This window comes from Uranotaenia lowii, chromosome 1 (assembly GCF_029784155.1).
Source record: "Uranotaenia lowii strain MFRU-FL chromosome 1, ASM2978415v1, whole genome shotgun sequence".
Lineage (NCBI taxonomy): Eukaryota > Metazoa > Arthropoda > Insecta > Diptera > Culicidae > Uranotaenia > Uranotaenia lowii.
In genome coordinates this window covers 151,588,344-151,606,385 of record NC_073691.1, presented here as the reverse complement: position 1 = coordinate 151,606,385, position 18,042 = coordinate 151,588,344, and the positions used below count along the sequence as shown (strand labels likewise).

The following is an 18,042-nucleotide window of genomic DNA, read 5'->3' as shown; positions in this document are numbered from 1 at the left end:
GCTATTCTTTTCTCCTTGCCGAAACAAGAATCATTGATCGTGCTCTAACTTTAGACAATGATGTGTCGCTTATTATTTGCAGTATTAGGTGGTACATGAGAGAAGCGTCTAATGGTTTCGCAATTTTAGCACAGCTTCATAAAAAGGATATTCAGCTTTCGAGTTTCGCATGATCATTTCAGGAGAGATAAGCTGGAATTCAGGTGTTAAAAAGTTTCTGAAAGTTTTTTTTATCAATGAATGAAAAAGGGGGGTAAAAACAATATGTACATAATGTAATTATACAGTGTATCGATTAGCAAGCAACCATGGAGCCCAATGTATAAAGCAAAATCAAATCAAACACGAAACAACACAGATAACGTCGCAATAGTATGATGTGCATCAGAAAACACTACTTGAAAGCTAACCGGCTATTCTATAACTATCAATTTTCTAGTTTCCCCAAGAAATCCTAGTAATGGCCCATTTGCAAATGAACGTGAAAAATTTGATTTCGTCAAAAACTTAACAACGCGACAAAATTAGGTTTTGTAACATGGTGGAATCGATAGGGAAAAAAATGAAAGATAATATTACCAGTTGGCCGTCTGTTTTTATTCAGTTCCCCCAGTCATGATTGAATTTCCGCGGTGAAAACCGAGGGTATCGAAACAAAACCAGTTCCAGTCCGGAATATTTTGAAGAACGAATCCGGCGGTTACAATTTTATCTTTCAAACATTCCTCATCGATTCCACCAGGTTTAAACATGCTTGTTGTGCCACGTTTTACAGTTATTGACAAGACAAGATTAGTTCACGTTCATTTTCACTCGAACTGTAAAACAGGCTTAAAGCAAAAAATATCAGCTACTATTCAAACAGAACAAAAAAAAACAAACAAACGGAAACTACTACTGACAGATTTTTCCTTTCCAAAACCCAAATACAGTCTATTTGAAGAAGAACTGATTATTTAGGCAAACAACTGTAGGAGAAAGTGCGACATTGCTGAATTATTTTGTATAATGTTGGACTGGTTATTTATAATGACTTATCCTTAGATGGGGTTGTGGAATTCATTCGGCTTACCATTCTAAAAGATTGATATCCGGCTAAACGGCACACAGGCTGAAATCCAATAACAAAAAAACAGCTTTCGTTCACCAACACTAAACTAAAATTCCAAAAAACAATAAGGAATAAATTTCGTGGAATTGTTAGTCGAATGAATTTACCCTCGATCCCCTACACGTGTTGTTATTTGTTTTAAAACAAGAGTTTATTCAACGTAAATTCAATCCACCGGTGCTTTAATAGTTCTATACGTTTCCTTGGACAAGAAGTGGATTGAATTCTAGAAAGTAGAGAGAAAAATATATGTATTTCGTTTCGGTATATTTTTTAACAGTGAAATGAAAGAATAAAAACTTAAGAGATATGTACGTGCGAAATCGTAAGAAAATTTATCATAGACATATCTGTACCAACACGTGAAAAGGATCTATCTCCAAAAGTAAACAAAAACCATTTTCGGTACCTCATGATAGGCCAACAGTTGCTCTACTTAACGGTAAAACCCCTTTGAGAAAATAATATTCCGTTACATTGAAAACTCAATTTGAGTAAAGGATCTATAAACATTCCAAAACCAAAACTGCCATTACATGGATATACATCCTTTACTCCGAAACAATTTTTCGCTACTACTCCGCAAACAAACTCAAAATAATCAATTTGACTCTTTATTCAACATAAAAACATAGTTGCAAATGAATGCGAGCTTATAACTAAAGCTAAAAATAAGAAAATAGCAAAGGGTGTATAAACAGGTTAGACAAAATATTACGTGAGCTGGGTTCTATCTACAAAAGTGCGTTGTTTTTTTCATGAAAATTTATATTCCTTTATTCTAACATGGGATGCTTCTTAAAAATCGTTTGTCTACCATGAAAACCAAAAATTTGAAGTGATTTTTAATTAGGGATTTAAAATAGGTTGTATTTTTATAAACGCGTTTTTCTTGATACGCCATATATGGAGATAGATGCTTTTTATATGTTGGTAAAGATTTGACACTTTATTCAACATAAAAACATAGTTACAAATGAACGCGAGCTTAAAACTAAAGCTAGAAATGAGAAAATAGCAAAGGGTGTATAAACACGGGAGATAAAATAATACGTGAGCTAGGTTCTATCTACGATAGCGCGTTGTTTTTTCATAAAAAAATGATATTCCTTTATTCTAACATATAGGGGATGCTTCTAAACATCGTTTGACTTTTATAAAATGCAAACATTTCAAGTGATTTTTAATTAGCGATTTCAAATAGGTTGTATTTTCTTCAAACGCGTTTTTCTCGATTCGCCATATATGGAGATACATCCTTTTCACGTGTTGGTACAGATATGGTTGTTTCGATGAAAGCCAAAATGGCAAGGTTTGCATTTAGTTTGGAAACTGAGTGAGCTGTATAAATGAAACAAGAAAAACCTTCAAACCATAGCGAAATGAGGAAGGAATGTAAAGCCGTTACTTTTAAAAAAAAATCCGATAATACAAGAAAGGTGAAACTAGGTATTCGAATACTATATTATGTAGATATACCATAATAAAAAAACAAAACAAACTATGCAAATACAGATGGAACATAATGCAACCGCAAAACCGCGATCGTGTTTTTGTGGAAGGGTAAAAGAATCAAACCTTTGAAGTATAGTGACAAATTCATTTGAATAAACTGATGAAAACAATAAAACGTTAAACTGAACCGTTTTATTTTACCGATCGTCCACTCGACCTTCGATTGCTAACGGTCCATTTTCCGAACGTTCCTTTTATCTTTTTCTGGAAATTGGGATTAAAATAATACCATCTTGGCACCCCTGTTCGTTACTTTATGGCAGCGTGCCTACAGCTACGGGTGGTTGCATATTGAGGAAAAGTAGGCTAGGGATACCAAAAGTTTCTCACTGGTGGGGGGTGGAGACGGAGCGCTTTTGGACAGCGAATTGTTCGCCTACTATGCCTACGATTACGATTGCCTGTCACAAGATGGACGATTCCGTGTAATGGTATAAGAACACACCCGAAGCTGTACACGCCCTGCTTTATGGATGGGTTCTCATTTTAAACGTTAGCACCAGCAGTTGTTGTGGATGCGGGAGAAATGGTAGATGGGAGGGGAGTTGCATTCTTGGAACTCACGAGCTACTTCCTTGTTTACTGCTGCTGATTCGAAAATATAACAAACAAAATCATCACTTCCGAATTTTGGTCGGCTCGTCAGCGAGAAGTGGCATATATATAAATTGCACAAATCAAAATCATGGAGAACACATACAGCCCGGGGGAACTGTCCAGTTTGGCCCAGGAGAAAATCGATCTTGGCGAGAAGCTGCTCAAAGACTTGGCCAATCTGGATACGGTCGATGGAGTGCGGAAAATTTCACGAAAAATCAGCCAGGAGCTCAAGTTTCTCAATAAGGTAAGGGACGATAAACATTGCTCTTGATTACTCGATTACATTGACCTGAGTCCATGTTAATAATCGACCTTGAACTTCCCGAACATCTGGATAAATTCCAAAAGGGACAGTTGAGTCTCATTAACTTTCTTGTTGAGTGTGCATAAATAATTTTAAAACCAATGTTTTTAGGTGCAAGCGAACAAAACGATTTCCATCAACCACATACTTTGTAGCAATTTAACACATTTTGCCTGCCTGGTGCAGTGTTTGCTGAGTTGCGAAAATGTTACTCATGTCGATTATCCACTGCCTCTAGAGGACCGAGAATCCAAGCTCCGGGTAGATATTGTGGCTGACAGTGGTGCAACATGGATCAAGGTCATTGCCCGTAATCCCAAGTCACTGAGCGATGCAGTTCACGGCAGAACGAGTTACGGGTCCAAAAGCATCTTAGAACAGGCCGAAGAATACGTGGAAGCAGCCGAATCCAATCCACACATGTTCCAAATACCGAGGGTGGTCTTTCGGTTTACCGGTAAACTAGACCAGGAACTGGTAGCCGAACTTGAACAACTGGGAGTTACAGTATTGGTTCAACAAACCTCTCAACCGCTTCCTAAAACGGAAACAGCTACCTTAACGAAACTCAATCTTGATATAACCACGCTGATAGCGTACGTTAGCGCCATGACCAACGGATCGGCCCATTGGCAATACGTCGAACCACTGCTAACCGAGCAGGCCCGCTGGGAACGCGAAAAACCCATCAAACCACTGCTCGACGATCTGTTCCACGACAAGGAACTAATATGCTGCGAAACGGCCTTCAACTCGTTCAACGAAATCCTATCGATCCTGGGCGGGGCGAAAGAGAAGTCCCGGGCCGAACAGTTGTTCCAGCAGGTCCGAATTCTGCCGGACGTCCCTTTGCCCCAGGAGCTGCAGCTCATTCGGGTGGGAGGTAAGATCAAACCACGAAGTTTGCAAATATTTGCCTTCGGGTTGACTCACCAGGCTTTGACCGTTACTTCCAATGAGGGCTTCGTCCGGGCTGCCCGGATGCAGGGATTGGAGGTGCCCGTGTTTCTGCACGACGCACGGGCCCTTACCGAAGAGAAGGAAAAATCTGCCAGATTGCTCGAGGAATGAGTGTTTAGGGGGGAAGGAATTTGAGTTTCGAAATTTGACAGTAGTTACTAATATAGGTAACTGCCTCCGTGTCGGCAGGAATTTCGTCATGCAACATGTTGTGATCAACGCACCCGGAATTGGAAACAGAAGTGTTCATTAATATATTCAAAACAATGTGGTCAGCATCCATTACTGCATTTGACAAGATTTTGTAAATTGTGAAAGCCATCAATTGTTAACCTACTTTTTGGTTCAGCGCTCTTAGTGCCGAAGATCTAGACTGTTTTATTTTAATTTTTTTTTTCATAAAGACTGTTGACTATAAGCAAAGATAGTAGATATAAACTATTTTTGCTATAAGAGTATGACTATGATCAGTGGTATAACTACCTATATTATGTTTGAAATCGCGCCTGAAAAGAATGCAGAAAACACTGTAGGTTCTCGAATGCTTAAAAATCCATTTAGTACAATGATTTGCTGAAGTTAGGAGCTACACTGGGTTATTTTTTCGAGAAAGAAGAACTATTTGAATGTTGCCCATATAAGTTGATTTTCCTGTATAGGGGGTTTGGAACAGTGTGGTTTCTTGTTTGGTTGATTTCAAGTTAAGTTTGGTTGAGTTCAAGTTAAAAAATAAACATTTCTACCACGTACCATGTCGATCTTATATCATCACACAATATTTTAATATGTCCCAATTTTATTTGTTTAAGACATCACATATCGAAACAAAACATTTGCAGTTATTAAACTTATTCTTGGTTCCATTTTGTTCGTTGGTGACAAATGAAAGTTTTCTAAACATTTCCTTCAGTTTAAAGTTTAGTTTTTCAGTATTGACGTCTCGCAGTAGACCTTAACCAAGAGCTCTTCTTCTTTTGGGAGAGTTGCTATATTTTGAATTCTTTTCTCTGGATGGGCAAAATATTTCAAAAAAACATAACTGTGGAATCTTTTTAGGTTCCAATTTCGGTCAGGTTTCGTTTCCGGACTAGGCATACCTCTCCCTACAACATACCTTGCACTAGTAGTGGGCGCAATTGGCCATGGTGGGCGTAGAACGGTGGGCGGTTGAACTGTGACAGTCGCGCAAAGAAACCGCAACTCGCGCTTTTGGCCCTCGATCGGTCGGAGAAAAAAGAAAACAGCGACCATAAACAAGAAACATCCAAGCAGCCATCAGCAAAAGTCAGTCATTGGCAGCGAGCGTGAAAAAAGTATAAAGTGATTTGCGTGTGCGGCGAATTTGATGGAGAAAACCATTTTCTGAACGCTTACTTCCGTCGGAACGAAAGTTCGGAATTCGAAGACGGACGCGTGGAGTGCATTTAGGTTGTGGGCACCAGGAAAACTGGGGGACAGTTTTTTTTACGAGTGTTTTGGTTTGTGGGTTGTGAATTTGATTCCGGCTCGAAGAATTTTGAGGTTTTTTCTTTTGTGGAATTGTGGGAAGCTGATCAGTCGTACGCGTAGTTTCTTGTATCTTTGGGACTAGATGCGATATCCAAGGATTTTGCTGTAGATTTTTTGTCTATCAAAGTGATGTTTTAAGTGAACTCGGTTGACTTTGAGCATTTTTCCTGTAAAGATTTAGCATTTGTTGGTCATTGTTTACCCTGTTTTAATTTGATAGAGTGACATTTGATACGATGGTAAGTAACGTAAATTGCATTTATTTGGCTCATAGTTGATGAATATTGTTCCCTTCGGCAGGATGTTCAACAATTGGAATTGCTTTGTAAGCAATTCTACGAATCGCAGGACTCGCAAGCAAGGGCGGAAGCGGAAAAAGCCTTGTACCTGTTCCAGGAAGACCCTGATGCGTTATCCAAGTGCCAGCAACTCTTGGAAAGAAGTAATTCTTCTTACTCTCAACTGTTGGCTGCGACAACATTAACAAAGCTGGTATCGAAAAACATTCAGGCTCTCAGTCTGCAGCAACGGGTTGACATCCGGAACTACGTTCTAAACTATTTGGCTACACATCCCAGCCTACAAGGTTTCGTAATTCAGGCACTCATTGCTCTGCTGGTGAAAATAACCAAACTTTGTTGGGTGGATTTGTATGAAGATGAATATGTATTCCGGAACATCGTACAGGATGTGAAAGAATTCCTGGGAGGCTCGGTGGAGCACTGTATGATTGGGGTACAGATTCTATCTCAATTGACCGTTGAAATGAATACGCTGGCAGAAACGGCCTGTAGCTTGACATTTACCAAGCACCGTAAGATAGCTTGTCTATACAGGGACACACAGCTGTACGATATATTCATCCTGTCGTGTACTCTGCTGAGTCAGGCCAAGGACAACTGTTGCAAAAATACTAGCTACATGGACGAGGCTCAGCACGGACTTTTTACACACTTGCTAAACCTGGCTCGGAACTGTTTGAGCTTTGATTTTGTCGGAACCTCAGCTGATGATTCCGTGGACGATATGTCCACAGTTCACATCCCGACGAACTGGCGGCCGGCTTTCTTGGAGTCGGATTCGGTCAAACTATTCTTCAGTCTGTATCACGTTCTTCCGGTACGTTTATCCTCGTTGGCGCTAGCGTGCCTCGTTCAAATCACCTCTATTCGACGATCGATCTTCAACAATAACGAAAGAATCAAGTTTCTTGCCAAACTAGTGGAAGGCGCTACCGATATCCTGAAAACCTCCCACGGACTTAGCGATCCGGAAAACTATCACGAGTTCTGTCGTCTTTTGGCACGGCTGAAATCCAACTTTCAGCTCGGCGAACTAGTCACCGTCGAAAACTATCCGGAGGCTATTCAACTCATAGCAAAGTTCACCGTACAATCCCTCCAAATGTGGCAATTCGCCCCCAACAGCGTTCACTATCTGCTTTCCCTGTGGCAGCGTCTAATCGCCTCCTTACCCTACGTTAAATCTACCGAGCCGCATTTCCTCGACACCTACACACCGGAAGTAATCAAGGCATTTGTCACCTCCAAGCTGGAATCCGTTCCGGTGATTCTGCGTGAAGGCCTCGAAGATCCTCTCGACGATACCAGTATGGTTCAACAACAGCTGGAGCAATTTTCCACCATCGGTCGTTGCGAGTACGAAAAAACGTGTGCCCTTCTGATTCAACTGTTCGACCAAACGGCCGGTCGCTATCAAGAAATCCTTTCGCAACCAGGAGCCACCAGCCATCACCAGCTGGATGCGCAAATATGCGAGGGGCAGCTAACGTGGCTGGTGTACATCATTGGGGCGGCTATCAGCGGCCGAATTAGCTACACCCACGACGACCATGATCTGCTCGATGGGGACATGATCATCCGGGTGCTGCAACTGATGGCGCTGACCGACTCCCGGCTGGCCCAGTGTGGCTGCGAGAAGCTCGAGTTTGCGATCATGTGCTTCCTGGAGCACGTCCGCAAAGTTTACATCAACGAGCATCTGCAGAAGCTGAAAATGTTCAAGAGGCTGAGCGAAGTGCTGGGCGTTAACGACGAGACCACCCTGTTGACGGTGATCAGTAGGAAAATGTAAGTTGAAGCTTCTTTCTTAGAACCATCCTAATTTTTGCCAGTCTAAATGTTTGTGGAAGGATTTGGTAACTTATCATAGAAACTTTTAGTAAAAAAATGGTAAAAATATCTCCTTGCGTGCATAGGATCACCTTATTTCCGCAAAATTGATGATTGCTTGTATTTTATCGATTGAGTATTTCAATAAGTTTTTAGGAAACCGTCACATATTTTGATTTTTAAATAGGCATCAGAAAAAATCCTGTATACTAGCTATCAAATTCTTCAAAAAATGTTTATAAGTGCATTCAATTGTTTATTCTTCAGTTTTCTTCATTTCAAATAGAAATATTGGTTAAAAAAAGAGTTAAATTTATAAATCGTGTAAAATTCATAAGTTATAATAAGGTCCAAACGTTGGAAATACTTAGGCATGTCCCCTATTTTACCCATTTTAGTGATGAGTTGCGAAAAGTTTTGAAAAAATGAGGACAAAGGGGTTGGCATGTTGAGTTTTTAAGAAATCGTTTTCTATTTACATTTAGTGTCTTATGCTTTAACACCATAATTTATTAATTTTAATTGCTTGCCAATCCCGTTTGTCAAATAGATCTGCTTTGTAAATGTTCCTTTCTCTATCTATCTGAACACAGAACCTGGATCGCATAAGTGCACCTGGAAAGTTTTTCTTTTTCGCTGTATCAGATCATCCCCCCCATTATTACTATTTTAAGGGTAACATTTTTGAAAAACCTTTCGAGATCTAAGCAGATCTCAAAGGTTTTATGTTTTATTAATATTTTTCGATTCTTATTTTTATTTTCAAGAGCGAGTAAAGGCGCTTTAACCTTGGTCGATGACCAGAAATGATTGTACACTGAAATCCAAAGCAGTTGAACAAAAATAACAAATCATAGAGTTTTTAAATTATTATTGTTAATTACAAAAATTATAAGGTTCTTAAGTTTTGTGATTTCTTTGTACAATTTGAAACGTATGGTACTGGTGGTCCACGTTTCTTCTGTTCCTGTGTTCCAGATGTCTCTGCGTTCTCTGCTCCATGGTAGGCCCAACCATTTTATGTTTTTGATCATTTTAATATTTTTATGTTAAAATAATCGAAAACATGAACAAAGATAAGAAGAATAATAACTCGCTTTTATTATTCTTTGGGACTCAGACATAAGTTCTGGCTGTGGAAGTACGATTAGTGATTAGTGATTAGTGATCGTTTTCTATTTACATTTAGTTAATCGAAGGCTCTTGGCTGTGTTGGAGAAATTAAAAAACAAAAAATTGATACTTAATTTGGAGATAGATAATTCTGTTGTGATAGGAAAATATAGCTGACCAACATTTTGACTGGTACGGTTATTCTAGTTTGAGGAACTAATGATTCGTTTCGAAATCATAAGAGGTTTAAAGCTAAGCTAGAGTTTCAAAGCTTCATTTCCATTAAATATCGGTATCTAAAATCTTTTTCTCCTTTCAGCATAACCAATCTCAAATATTTTGGCCACTCCGAGCAAATCATCCGGAAAACACTTACCCTGTTGAACGATCTCACGTTGACTTTCTGCTCGATTCGTCGCCTCATCAAGCTGGATGAAATTCAGTTTATGCTGAACAATCATACGGTAAGTTAGCTGTTGAAACTTTCGAAAACTTCTTACAGTTTGTTTAATCCTTCTACCTCTTTGAAATGTTTTTCCCCCGGGCAGCGTGAACACTTTTCTTTCCTCGGTACCGGTTCGGTGAGTGCATCACGCTGCCGCAGCATGTTTTACACCTGCCTGGGCCGGCTGTTGATGGTAGATTTGTCCGAGGATGTGGACCGGTTCAACACCTTCATGATGCCGCTGACCAATACCATCGAGAATATGGTCATGATGAACTTCCCTAGTGAGGAAGCCCGCAAGGAGCTGATCGGATTGTCTCGAGATTTGCGTGGTTTGACGTATGCCTTTAACGCCAAGAATCCCTACATGATGCTGTTTGACTGGATGTAAGTATTCTCAAAGAAGGAATTTTATTTAAAAATATGCTCATTTTTTGTTTAATTCCACAGCTATCCGGACTACTCACCGATCCTTATTAAAGCCGTGGAGCTGTGGGCACATGATCCAACCGTAACAACTCCGGTTCTAAAACTTTTTACCGAGCTGGTTTACAATCGATCCCAACGATTACAGTTCGACGTTTCTAGTCCCAACGGTATTCTGTTGTTCAGGGAGACCTCAAAACTCATTTGCTGCTACGGTGAGCATTTTTGAATTTCCTTTTCTCAGTAACAATTGAAGAGTACCAATTTCACAAATTTCGGTTGCAGGCGAACGTATCCTATCACTGGAGGTACCAAAGGAGCAGATCTATCCGATGAAGTTAAAGGGTTACGCGGTGTGTTTCCAGATGTTGAAAGCCATCCTCGGCGGGAACTACGTGAACTTCGGGGTATTCAAACTGTACGGCGATGACGCACTAGAAAATGTCCTCAACATGACGGCCAAACTGATACTGTCGATGTCCCACGAGGACATTCTGGTGAGTGTGGATCCGGCCTTCGTGGGTTACTGTTGAAGCAAAGGGGTTCTAATCATGCTTCGCTTCCTTGCAGGTTCACCCCAAGCTATCCCAAGCGTACTATGTTCTCATCGACTGTCTAGCGCAAGACCACATCACATATCTATCGACGCTAGAGCCTCCGATATTCCTTTATATTTTGGAAAGTATATCCAAAGGGTTGAATGCCTTAGGTGGGTAGATAATGGTTGAGGCAGAGCTGAGCAATTGTATCTGAATATGTTTCGTATTTTGCAGATGTGCTAGTGGGTTCCGGATGTTGTTCAACGTTAGATTTCATTGTGACGTACATCTTCAAGCAACTGCAACTGAAAGGTAAGCTTCAAACTATATAAAACTTTAAGACCGATGGTTGAAAAAAGTGAGTGTTAAAAATTTTAACAGGCATGACTGTAACAATTACTCGATTGATTTTAACAAATTGAGTCTAGTGTCAAGATTTAGCTTGTATGCATGCTTTTTACTCCAAATATAAAAATGGAGGTACGTTGAAAAACAACTATTTTGCTCCTCGCGAAAAAGTATCTAAAATGATAGGTGTGCCTCGGTACAAACTTTCGAAAGTAATGTGATTTTTTTTATACGGGATTTTCATCCTCTGGGTTGATTCATCCCTAAAAAAAAGAAAAAAAAGTAATGTGAATTAATTACATTTCTTGAAATCTGTAATCTACATTATGTATCTCTTTTCTGGAATATTTCAATGAAATATTACCGTGCAAAGGAAATGGAAAATAAGTTGTCAGTTTTGCATGCAATTTACGAATAATTTTCAATCTCAAACCCAAAAATAAACAATCGCAATGGACTTCAGGCCATTTCAAACTCGTTTATTGGAAGATTCGAATATCACTTTAAAATATTAAAAATATCAACATTTTGACGATCATGTATCTGCATTTTGATATTTAGCTCAAAATATTTAAGAAAAAATGTGGATTACTAAAAAAGGACTTCCGATAACTGGATATTTCACTTAAGTAAAATTATTAAACACTGGAATTGTTCGAGGGCAGCAGACAAACTCACTTTTTCGGTCTCGGGCCTTGGAGAAACTGAAACATAAGTTGGGCTTTCAAGTGTTACAAAACACAGAACTATGAAAATAGAGATCCACGGGCTGTAATGGGCTACTTTTTAAAAACTTAAAAGAAAAAAATATTTTTAGGTTCTACCGAGATTTGAACTCGGATCGTTGGATTCAGAGTCCAAAGTGCTAACCATTACACCATAGAACCCGTTGGATGTGTTGGGTTTCGAATGCAGCTTTCAGTTGAGATCGTAAACTTGTATTGAGTTTCTGTTTATCTTTGCTCGGTTCTCCCCATGAATGAAATAACCATCATAGGAACGCATGGAAACTGAATAACCAAATCTAACGCCTTTCTCCCATTCTCATTCTTCCCACAATAATCACTCATCCGCGACCTGGCTCTCGCGCGGCTGGTACTCACCGGAACTCACCGTAACCGTACACGCAGAAAAACAAATGCTGCTCGTTTCGACATTCCCGAACAAAAAGCTGCGCCAGAGCGTGCTGCCCGAGGACAACGTGTTCCTCAAAGTGATGGAACTGCATCCGGAGATACTGCAGAATCTGCTGTCGACGCTGCTGAACATCGTGATGTACGACGACTGCAAAAACCAGTGGTCGATGTCCCGGCCGCTTCTAGGGCTGATCCTGCTGTACGAGGACTATTTCAGGTAAGTGGATACGTTTTTGGAGAGAATTATCTGTTGATGGTATTAAAGATTGTTACGTCCGCCGGATGTAAATTTTAAAAATTTTACTAGTAGCCATAATCTCAGGGCAGATATTTTTTCTCAACTTTTACCCCAGAGAGGACATTTATTTTGCGCAATTTGGAAATGTCGTTGGGAATAAGGATCGACTTTTTTTAAAAACGATGCAAGCATCAATCCCCAAAATCTTAAAGGCGTCCATAATGTGCAAGACCTTTTCTACAGAGACTAAAATAAAACAAAATACGCTAACCTACACCGGGATAAGTGTGGACGGTGTTTCGTATAGTTCAACTTTAAAAAAATCATTAAAATAACCAGCAGTAGATAGTTTTGATAAAATTACGAAGAGATGAGCGGGAAAAGTTATCACGTAAATGTTTATGGACTGCAGCTGGTGGTACCCCATAAAGCGGGGCAAGTGTGAACGGTAGATTTGATTTCTCAGTAAATTTTCAATAAATTTGTGTTTTCTTGATTGAATACGTTACTTTATTGCTCGAACCTTCCAAAATTTTGAAAATAGTTCATGGTACTACCCAGTAAGCGCGTCCTCTCAGAAATCGACAGAGCTATGCAAAAAATTGAGAGTTGAGTCACCGAGCTTAGAATAAAACGGTTAACTTCGGCGACACTCCAAGAACGCAAATATTTTCATTCGGTTTGTCCTGCCGAGATACCTAGAGGCAACAAATACGAATACGTACATGCGAAATCAGTTTGAATCGTACACTCGTACGGTGTGGTCGCATTTTGTCCCCGTGTCTCGTGTGTGCTTTCAATCGTAGCTGTCGACTTCTCAGGCAGGCGAACACGCGTCTCGGAGGGAAACATACAAACACGATTCGGATTGTGTTCGTGTGTTTCTCTGGAGGGCGTGTCTTAGCTTAATTCGTGGCACTCACCCAAGGCACGCGTATGGTGTGTTCCTCTCTAACGATGTGATGATGCAAAATCGCCAGAGAGATCGTTACGATCCCTCTGGCGATTTGAGTTACCTCACTGCCGATTCAAATTTACCGGGTATAAGTTAAGCATCTTTTAATGATTATTGTGTGTAATGTATGTTGCAACATATGAGATTCGATTTTATCGAAAATATATAGGACTTATTTCAGAACAAACAAGTACTTTACCCAACTATTCATAATAAATTCGAATGCTAAATATAGCTAAATTGAATTGGATTAAGGAGAAAATTGGAAAAATGTGTAATCATCAAGTCTGTATTAAGTAGTCCCTTATACCCCTTAGCCCACTTACCCCAGGTAGGGTTTGCCTTGGTGATTTTTTTTAGTTTTTTGTAAATGAATAAACTCTTATTTCATTTTAACCGCCGTTTCTTTACCTAACTGGTTGTTTCGAATGTAAGGATTGTTTCAATGCAGAATTTTTCGCCAAGAGCCAACTATTTTACGAGAAGTTTGCAATAATTGAAAAAGATGCACATCAACTTGCAAATAGAAAATTAACAAAAAGTCGCTGTAAACATCCGCTATTGTCGGAATAGTATCTCTTTTACAGTTATTGGATAAATTACAAGTAAATTTAACATTCTGCATTAAAAGTTTGAAAAAATAGTGCACTGTGTTGTTTTAATAGCCATCGTCCATACTTACCCCGGTGTACCTTATTTGATTCCGTCGTTTCCTAAAGTAAAAAAATGCGTTTATTGTAACTAGGTAAGAAAATGATAATGTTACTAAATTCTCAATAAAAATACAGTTTTCCACTGAAGAAGCTTACAACAAATGGCTAAAACGATCTAGTAGATGGTAATAAAAAAAAATACAATCGTTTCGATTACAAAAATTGACTTAATAGTAGTTAAATTATCAAAATTAAAGATTAAAACTCAGTCGTAAACCAACCTTGACAAAGCAATAATGTTTATCATAGTTGTAAAATCCTCATGCGTTATAATGCCACTGTAAAATCTAAACCCTAATGAAATATGATCGTTTTTTTTTCAATATTTTACAGACAACTTCGTGAAAACATTGTGCATTCTCAAGCTATCGAGAAGCAACAGTCGATGGCGTGCCTGTTTGACGCCTTAATGGATGGCATCGAACGAAATCTGCACGTCAAAAACCGTGATAGGTAAATAACTCTGATAGTTTTTTAGTAATCAACAGAAATATCTCAATTTCGACGTATTTTTTTTTTTAAATTTAGATTCACCCAAAACCTGTCAGCGTTCCGGCGGGAGCTCAACGATTCCCTGAAGTCATCGAACAACCTGTCGAACAACTCGCCGGTGAATGAAATGGTAGTTTCCTAGTTACTTTTACAATCACCCATCCGTACACGCACATCAACCCCCATCAACACAAACACACCCACACAGAGAAGATCTCCTTTGTATATATACTCTTTCTACTACTTCTCCTACTACTAATACTATAACTAGAACAACAACATACGGTGACCCAAATGCTAAGTAAGCATCAATGTTAGGGATCTTAAATTAGCGATGCGGACACTGTGGTACTGAGTGTTGACAAACTATTGCATGTGTAGGTCCGTTCTGTGTATAGTTTGCACATTTTCGTTTAACAGAAATCTACAAATTAATTTTTATTTAAGAAAGACCTAAAACATCAGTATGAGTGATGGAGCTGGACGCAAACGGATACCTCAATAAGGTCCGGAATGAAAGAAGAATGACTAAGTGGGTGAATGTGATGTCGAATATATTTTTATTGATTTGAAAAGTTGGTTCAGAATTTTTTTACAAAAAGTAACCGAACGCGAGAAATGTTATTTGTTCCTTCATAAGTTTATCATTCCGTTTAAGTTGATTGTTCTTATATTTTGTTAGTTTAGAAGAGAAATAACTTAGTTTTAAAAATTGCACATCTGTCAGGAGACATTCTAACAATACAACAATCTGTAACCACCAGCTCACTTATTTACACCCGTATTTTCCCTTCATTTGCTTGGTTTATTTCTTCCCCTAACAGCCCGTTGTGTACTACTGAACAGCCACTGTATTTGGCCGCCTATTTGTGAAGGACTTTATGAACAATTGGCAAGTTGAACGATCGGAAGAAACAGTAAAAAAAACCGCAAATTTCTTGAAGTACGCCTATGAAAATAGGTTTTAACGAACTTGGTATCAATGAGCTCCTCTGTACATTGCTGATAGTTTTGAGCAGGCCGCATGATTGAATAATTCAAACTGTTTATTGTATACTAAGTGAAAAAAATCTGACTTTCTCACACTTGTAACATTTCAGAGTTTAATAACCATCTAGTAGTTCATTAAGCAGGAGATAAGGCGAAAAATTATAGCGATTTTTTAACTTCATACTCGCAAGACCAGCTATTAAAAAAATGAGGGTTACTTACACGAAATTATCCAACGTTGTCTTTTTTTCCACTAAATAAATAGAGTTATCCGACGTTGAACGCCTGAAGAAAAACTGTTGAATTTGAAAACCAATCAAGTAAGATTAAAATGTTAGAAGATCGAAACAAAACAAAATTAACGTTGAAGAAGTACTCACGACAGTCTTTTCAAAAGACACAATTCAAAAGATCCTTGAGCAAGATGTTGTAAACAAATTGAGTTCGAAAATTATCTATCGAAAAACTTGTCCAATGTTAAACTTTAGTCCTATTTCTTGCTACCCCAAATTTTCATCGAAACAAATATCATGCTACCTATTACATCACAAGAATTCATCCTGCACGGCATCCTTCAAGTATTCAAAATACGTCAACTAAACTCCCTTACTATTTTCATTTCCATTTTCACTTACGTTTGTTTTTACCTCTTTTCCTACAGATTGACTAAGTTACTCCCGATTTTATTCATTTGTTTTGACTGTCCTTGCTGATCCTGTTGATGCATTGGTGTTGCAACGAAAACAAAGTACCCTCTATGAATTTTGTACATTTTTAGTAGTGTTGATTGATTTCGGTTTGCCAAATTTTCGAATTAATTCCATCTCTCGCGCTTTCATTGGCTTATTTTTTCTTGTCGATTTTCATTTGTTTTTTTCTTTCTCTATGTCTTTCCCCGCTCTCTGGCGGCTGCTGGAACAATTCACAACCACACAGTTCTTTTCCGTTTAAGCACATGCAAATATTAGAATAGTAATTGGTTAAGAGGACCCAAACGACGACGACGACACAACAACAGGACGCTGACGACCGAGATTCCAAAAAATGTGTATGATAATGTGAACATATATTGAAACAAAAAATAAGAAAATTTAGTTAAATTGTGCGAGAAGTGCTATCTTTCGGAATATGAAATAGTGCTAGATTATAGACTAAAGAATCCGAGAAAGTGATTTTGGAGTAACGAAAAAAAAAAAACAAAAAATAATAAAACAAGCGAATTAAATGTTGATGTTTGAAACACGTTTTGTACCGATAAACTTAAGCCATTGCGTCACACATTGTTGAAACACTAGAAAAACATAACATTAACACAGAGCTCGCGATGCAGATTTTCTAGCAGAGACCTATTTAACAGAAATGCTTTTGCAACCCCAATGTTGCATGGCCAGTAAACTTTGTGCGTGGTTCTAGGGATTTAGAGTTTGCAAAGCCAACAGTCAGAACAAGCTAGTTCGCCCTTATAACTGTAAGATGGTAAGAAAATTTAGGCTTAGCTCAGTCCAGCCGTATCGACAGCTCAGTACGAGGTAGCCGAAAAATTGATGTATTTGTATGACGATTGCTGTGAGGAGCGATAGCGTACCCTCTCAATTTACAGGTTCTGATGTATTTCAAAGGGTTGTAGAAATTAAAACTATTTTTTCTATTTTAGTTTCCGAAACAAAAATGCCTGAAAACGTTGACAACTTTCGTCTTCGATATTTAAATTGAAGTTTCAGAATATTCGGAACATGCGTCATGCACCCTGTTTCTTGAACAGCAATTCTACCACGTAGGAAAAGGGATGAATAACACGAGAGTGTCCATATCCTAGAAAAACAAACAAACAACAAATTCTTCGCCCTTTCAAATACATCATTTAAAGTTTTACAAACCCTGTCAATAGAAATTACAAAAAAATAAACTGTCAATAAATTCACTAGTGATACAGGCGAGAATTGACAGATACACAACTAAGAATTCGAGAAAAATAAATGGGAAAGGATACGTCCCAGTGTACCTAAGTTTCATACATAAAAGCACATGAAGAGAAGGGATTGATCGAGGGTAAATCATTCTAATTGTTAGAGTGCGAGAACGAATGGTAAAAAATCACAAAAAAACTATAAAAAACAGCTATGAAAAAAAAAAAAACATCGAGCTGTGCTAAAATAACACGTGAAACAACGGAGAGCGCGGAGAGATCGATTGAAATATATTTTAATTTTTAAGCTAGCAACCTACAAAATACAAAATGATGTCTTGAAATTCAAACCCCGCGGGATAACAGTCCTTGTTTTAAAGTCTATCATGAAGCAATGCGCGCGCGTTTTTTGCGCGGGTCAGGCTAACAGATGAAATAATGCAGGAACTAATCTTAGGAAACGTTGCATGTAGAAAAAAAAGAATGGGTACAGAATAGGTAGGACGGGCAGAGCAAAATAGAAATGATCGATATTAGATTTTTTAAAAACCGATAAGCCTTTTCGATGATCCGAAATTCCTTTCGAATAAAAAACGAAGGTTTTATGATG

At 38.6% G+C, this 18,042-nt stretch overlaps 2 protein-coding genes and 1 non-coding gene across 6 annotated transcripts; 2 read left to right on the top strand and 1 right to left on the bottom strand.

Annotated features, from left to right (window-relative positions):
- Positions 1–3,175: 3,175 nt before the first annotated feature.
- Positions 3,176–4,772, top strand: LOC129738623 (UPF0415 protein C7orf25 homolog). Its single transcript, XM_055729867.1, has 2 exons — positions 3,176–3,470; positions 3,642–4,772. The coding sequence occupies exons 1-2, from the start codon at positions 3,312–3,314 to the stop codon at positions 4,599–4,601; spliced, it is 1,119 nt and encodes a 372-aa protein (XP_055585842.1). The 5' UTR covers positions 3,176–3,311; the 3' UTR covers positions 4,602–4,772.
- A 958-nt stretch (positions 4,773–5,730) lies between these two features.
- On the top strand, positions 5,731–17,964 carry LOC129740512 (exportin-7). Of its 4 annotated transcripts, XR_008736270.1 has the most exons (13): positions 5,731–6,238; positions 6,300–8,089; positions 9,564–9,708; positions 9,793–10,076; positions 10,140–10,330; positions 10,401–10,612; positions 10,686–10,824; positions 10,889–10,966; positions 12,133–12,355; positions 14,378–14,497; positions 14,573–14,666; positions 16,188–16,274; positions 16,463–17,964. XR_008736270.1 is itself a non-coding variant. In XM_055732209.1 (12 exons), the coding sequence occupies exons 1-12, from the start codon at positions 6,236–6,238 to the stop codon at positions 16,475–16,477; spliced, it is 3,294 nt and encodes a 1,097-aa protein (XP_055588184.1). In that variant the 5' UTR covers positions 5,731–6,235; the 3' UTR covers positions 16,478–17,964. The 4 variants fall into 4 exon arrangements, 3 of the variants coding, with proteins under 3 accessions (XP_055588184.1, XP_055588185.1, XP_055588183.1); XM_055732209.1 differs by lacking the exon at positions 16,188–16,274; XM_055732210.1 differs by having other exon boundaries at positions 16,188–17,964.
- On the bottom strand, positions 11,818–11,889 carry Trnaq-cug (transfer RNA glutamine (anticodon CUG)). Its single transcript has one exon. It is a non-coding gene; the product is annotated as a tRNA-Gln (tRNA).
- Positions 17,965–18,042: the final 78 nt, after the last annotated feature.

Coding starts and splice junctions, on each gene's coding strand:
- LOC129738623 (XM_055729867.1), top strand. CDS start 3,312: ATGGAGAACACATACAGCCCGGGGGAACTGTCCAGTTTGGCCCAGGAG. Junction 3,471..3,641: donor AGCTCAAGTTTCTCAATAAG/GTAAGGGACGAT, acceptor CAATGTTTTTAG/GTGCAAGCGAACAAAACGAT.
- LOC129740512 (XM_055732208.1), top strand. Junction 10,077..10,139: donor ATGATGCTGTTTGACTGGAT/GTAAGTATTCTC, acceptor TTAATTCCACAG/CTATCCGGACTACTCACCGA. Junction 10,613..10,685: donor TGTCCCACGAGGACATTCTG/GTGAGTGTGGAT, acceptor GCTTCCTTGCAG/GTTCACCCCAAGCTATCCCA.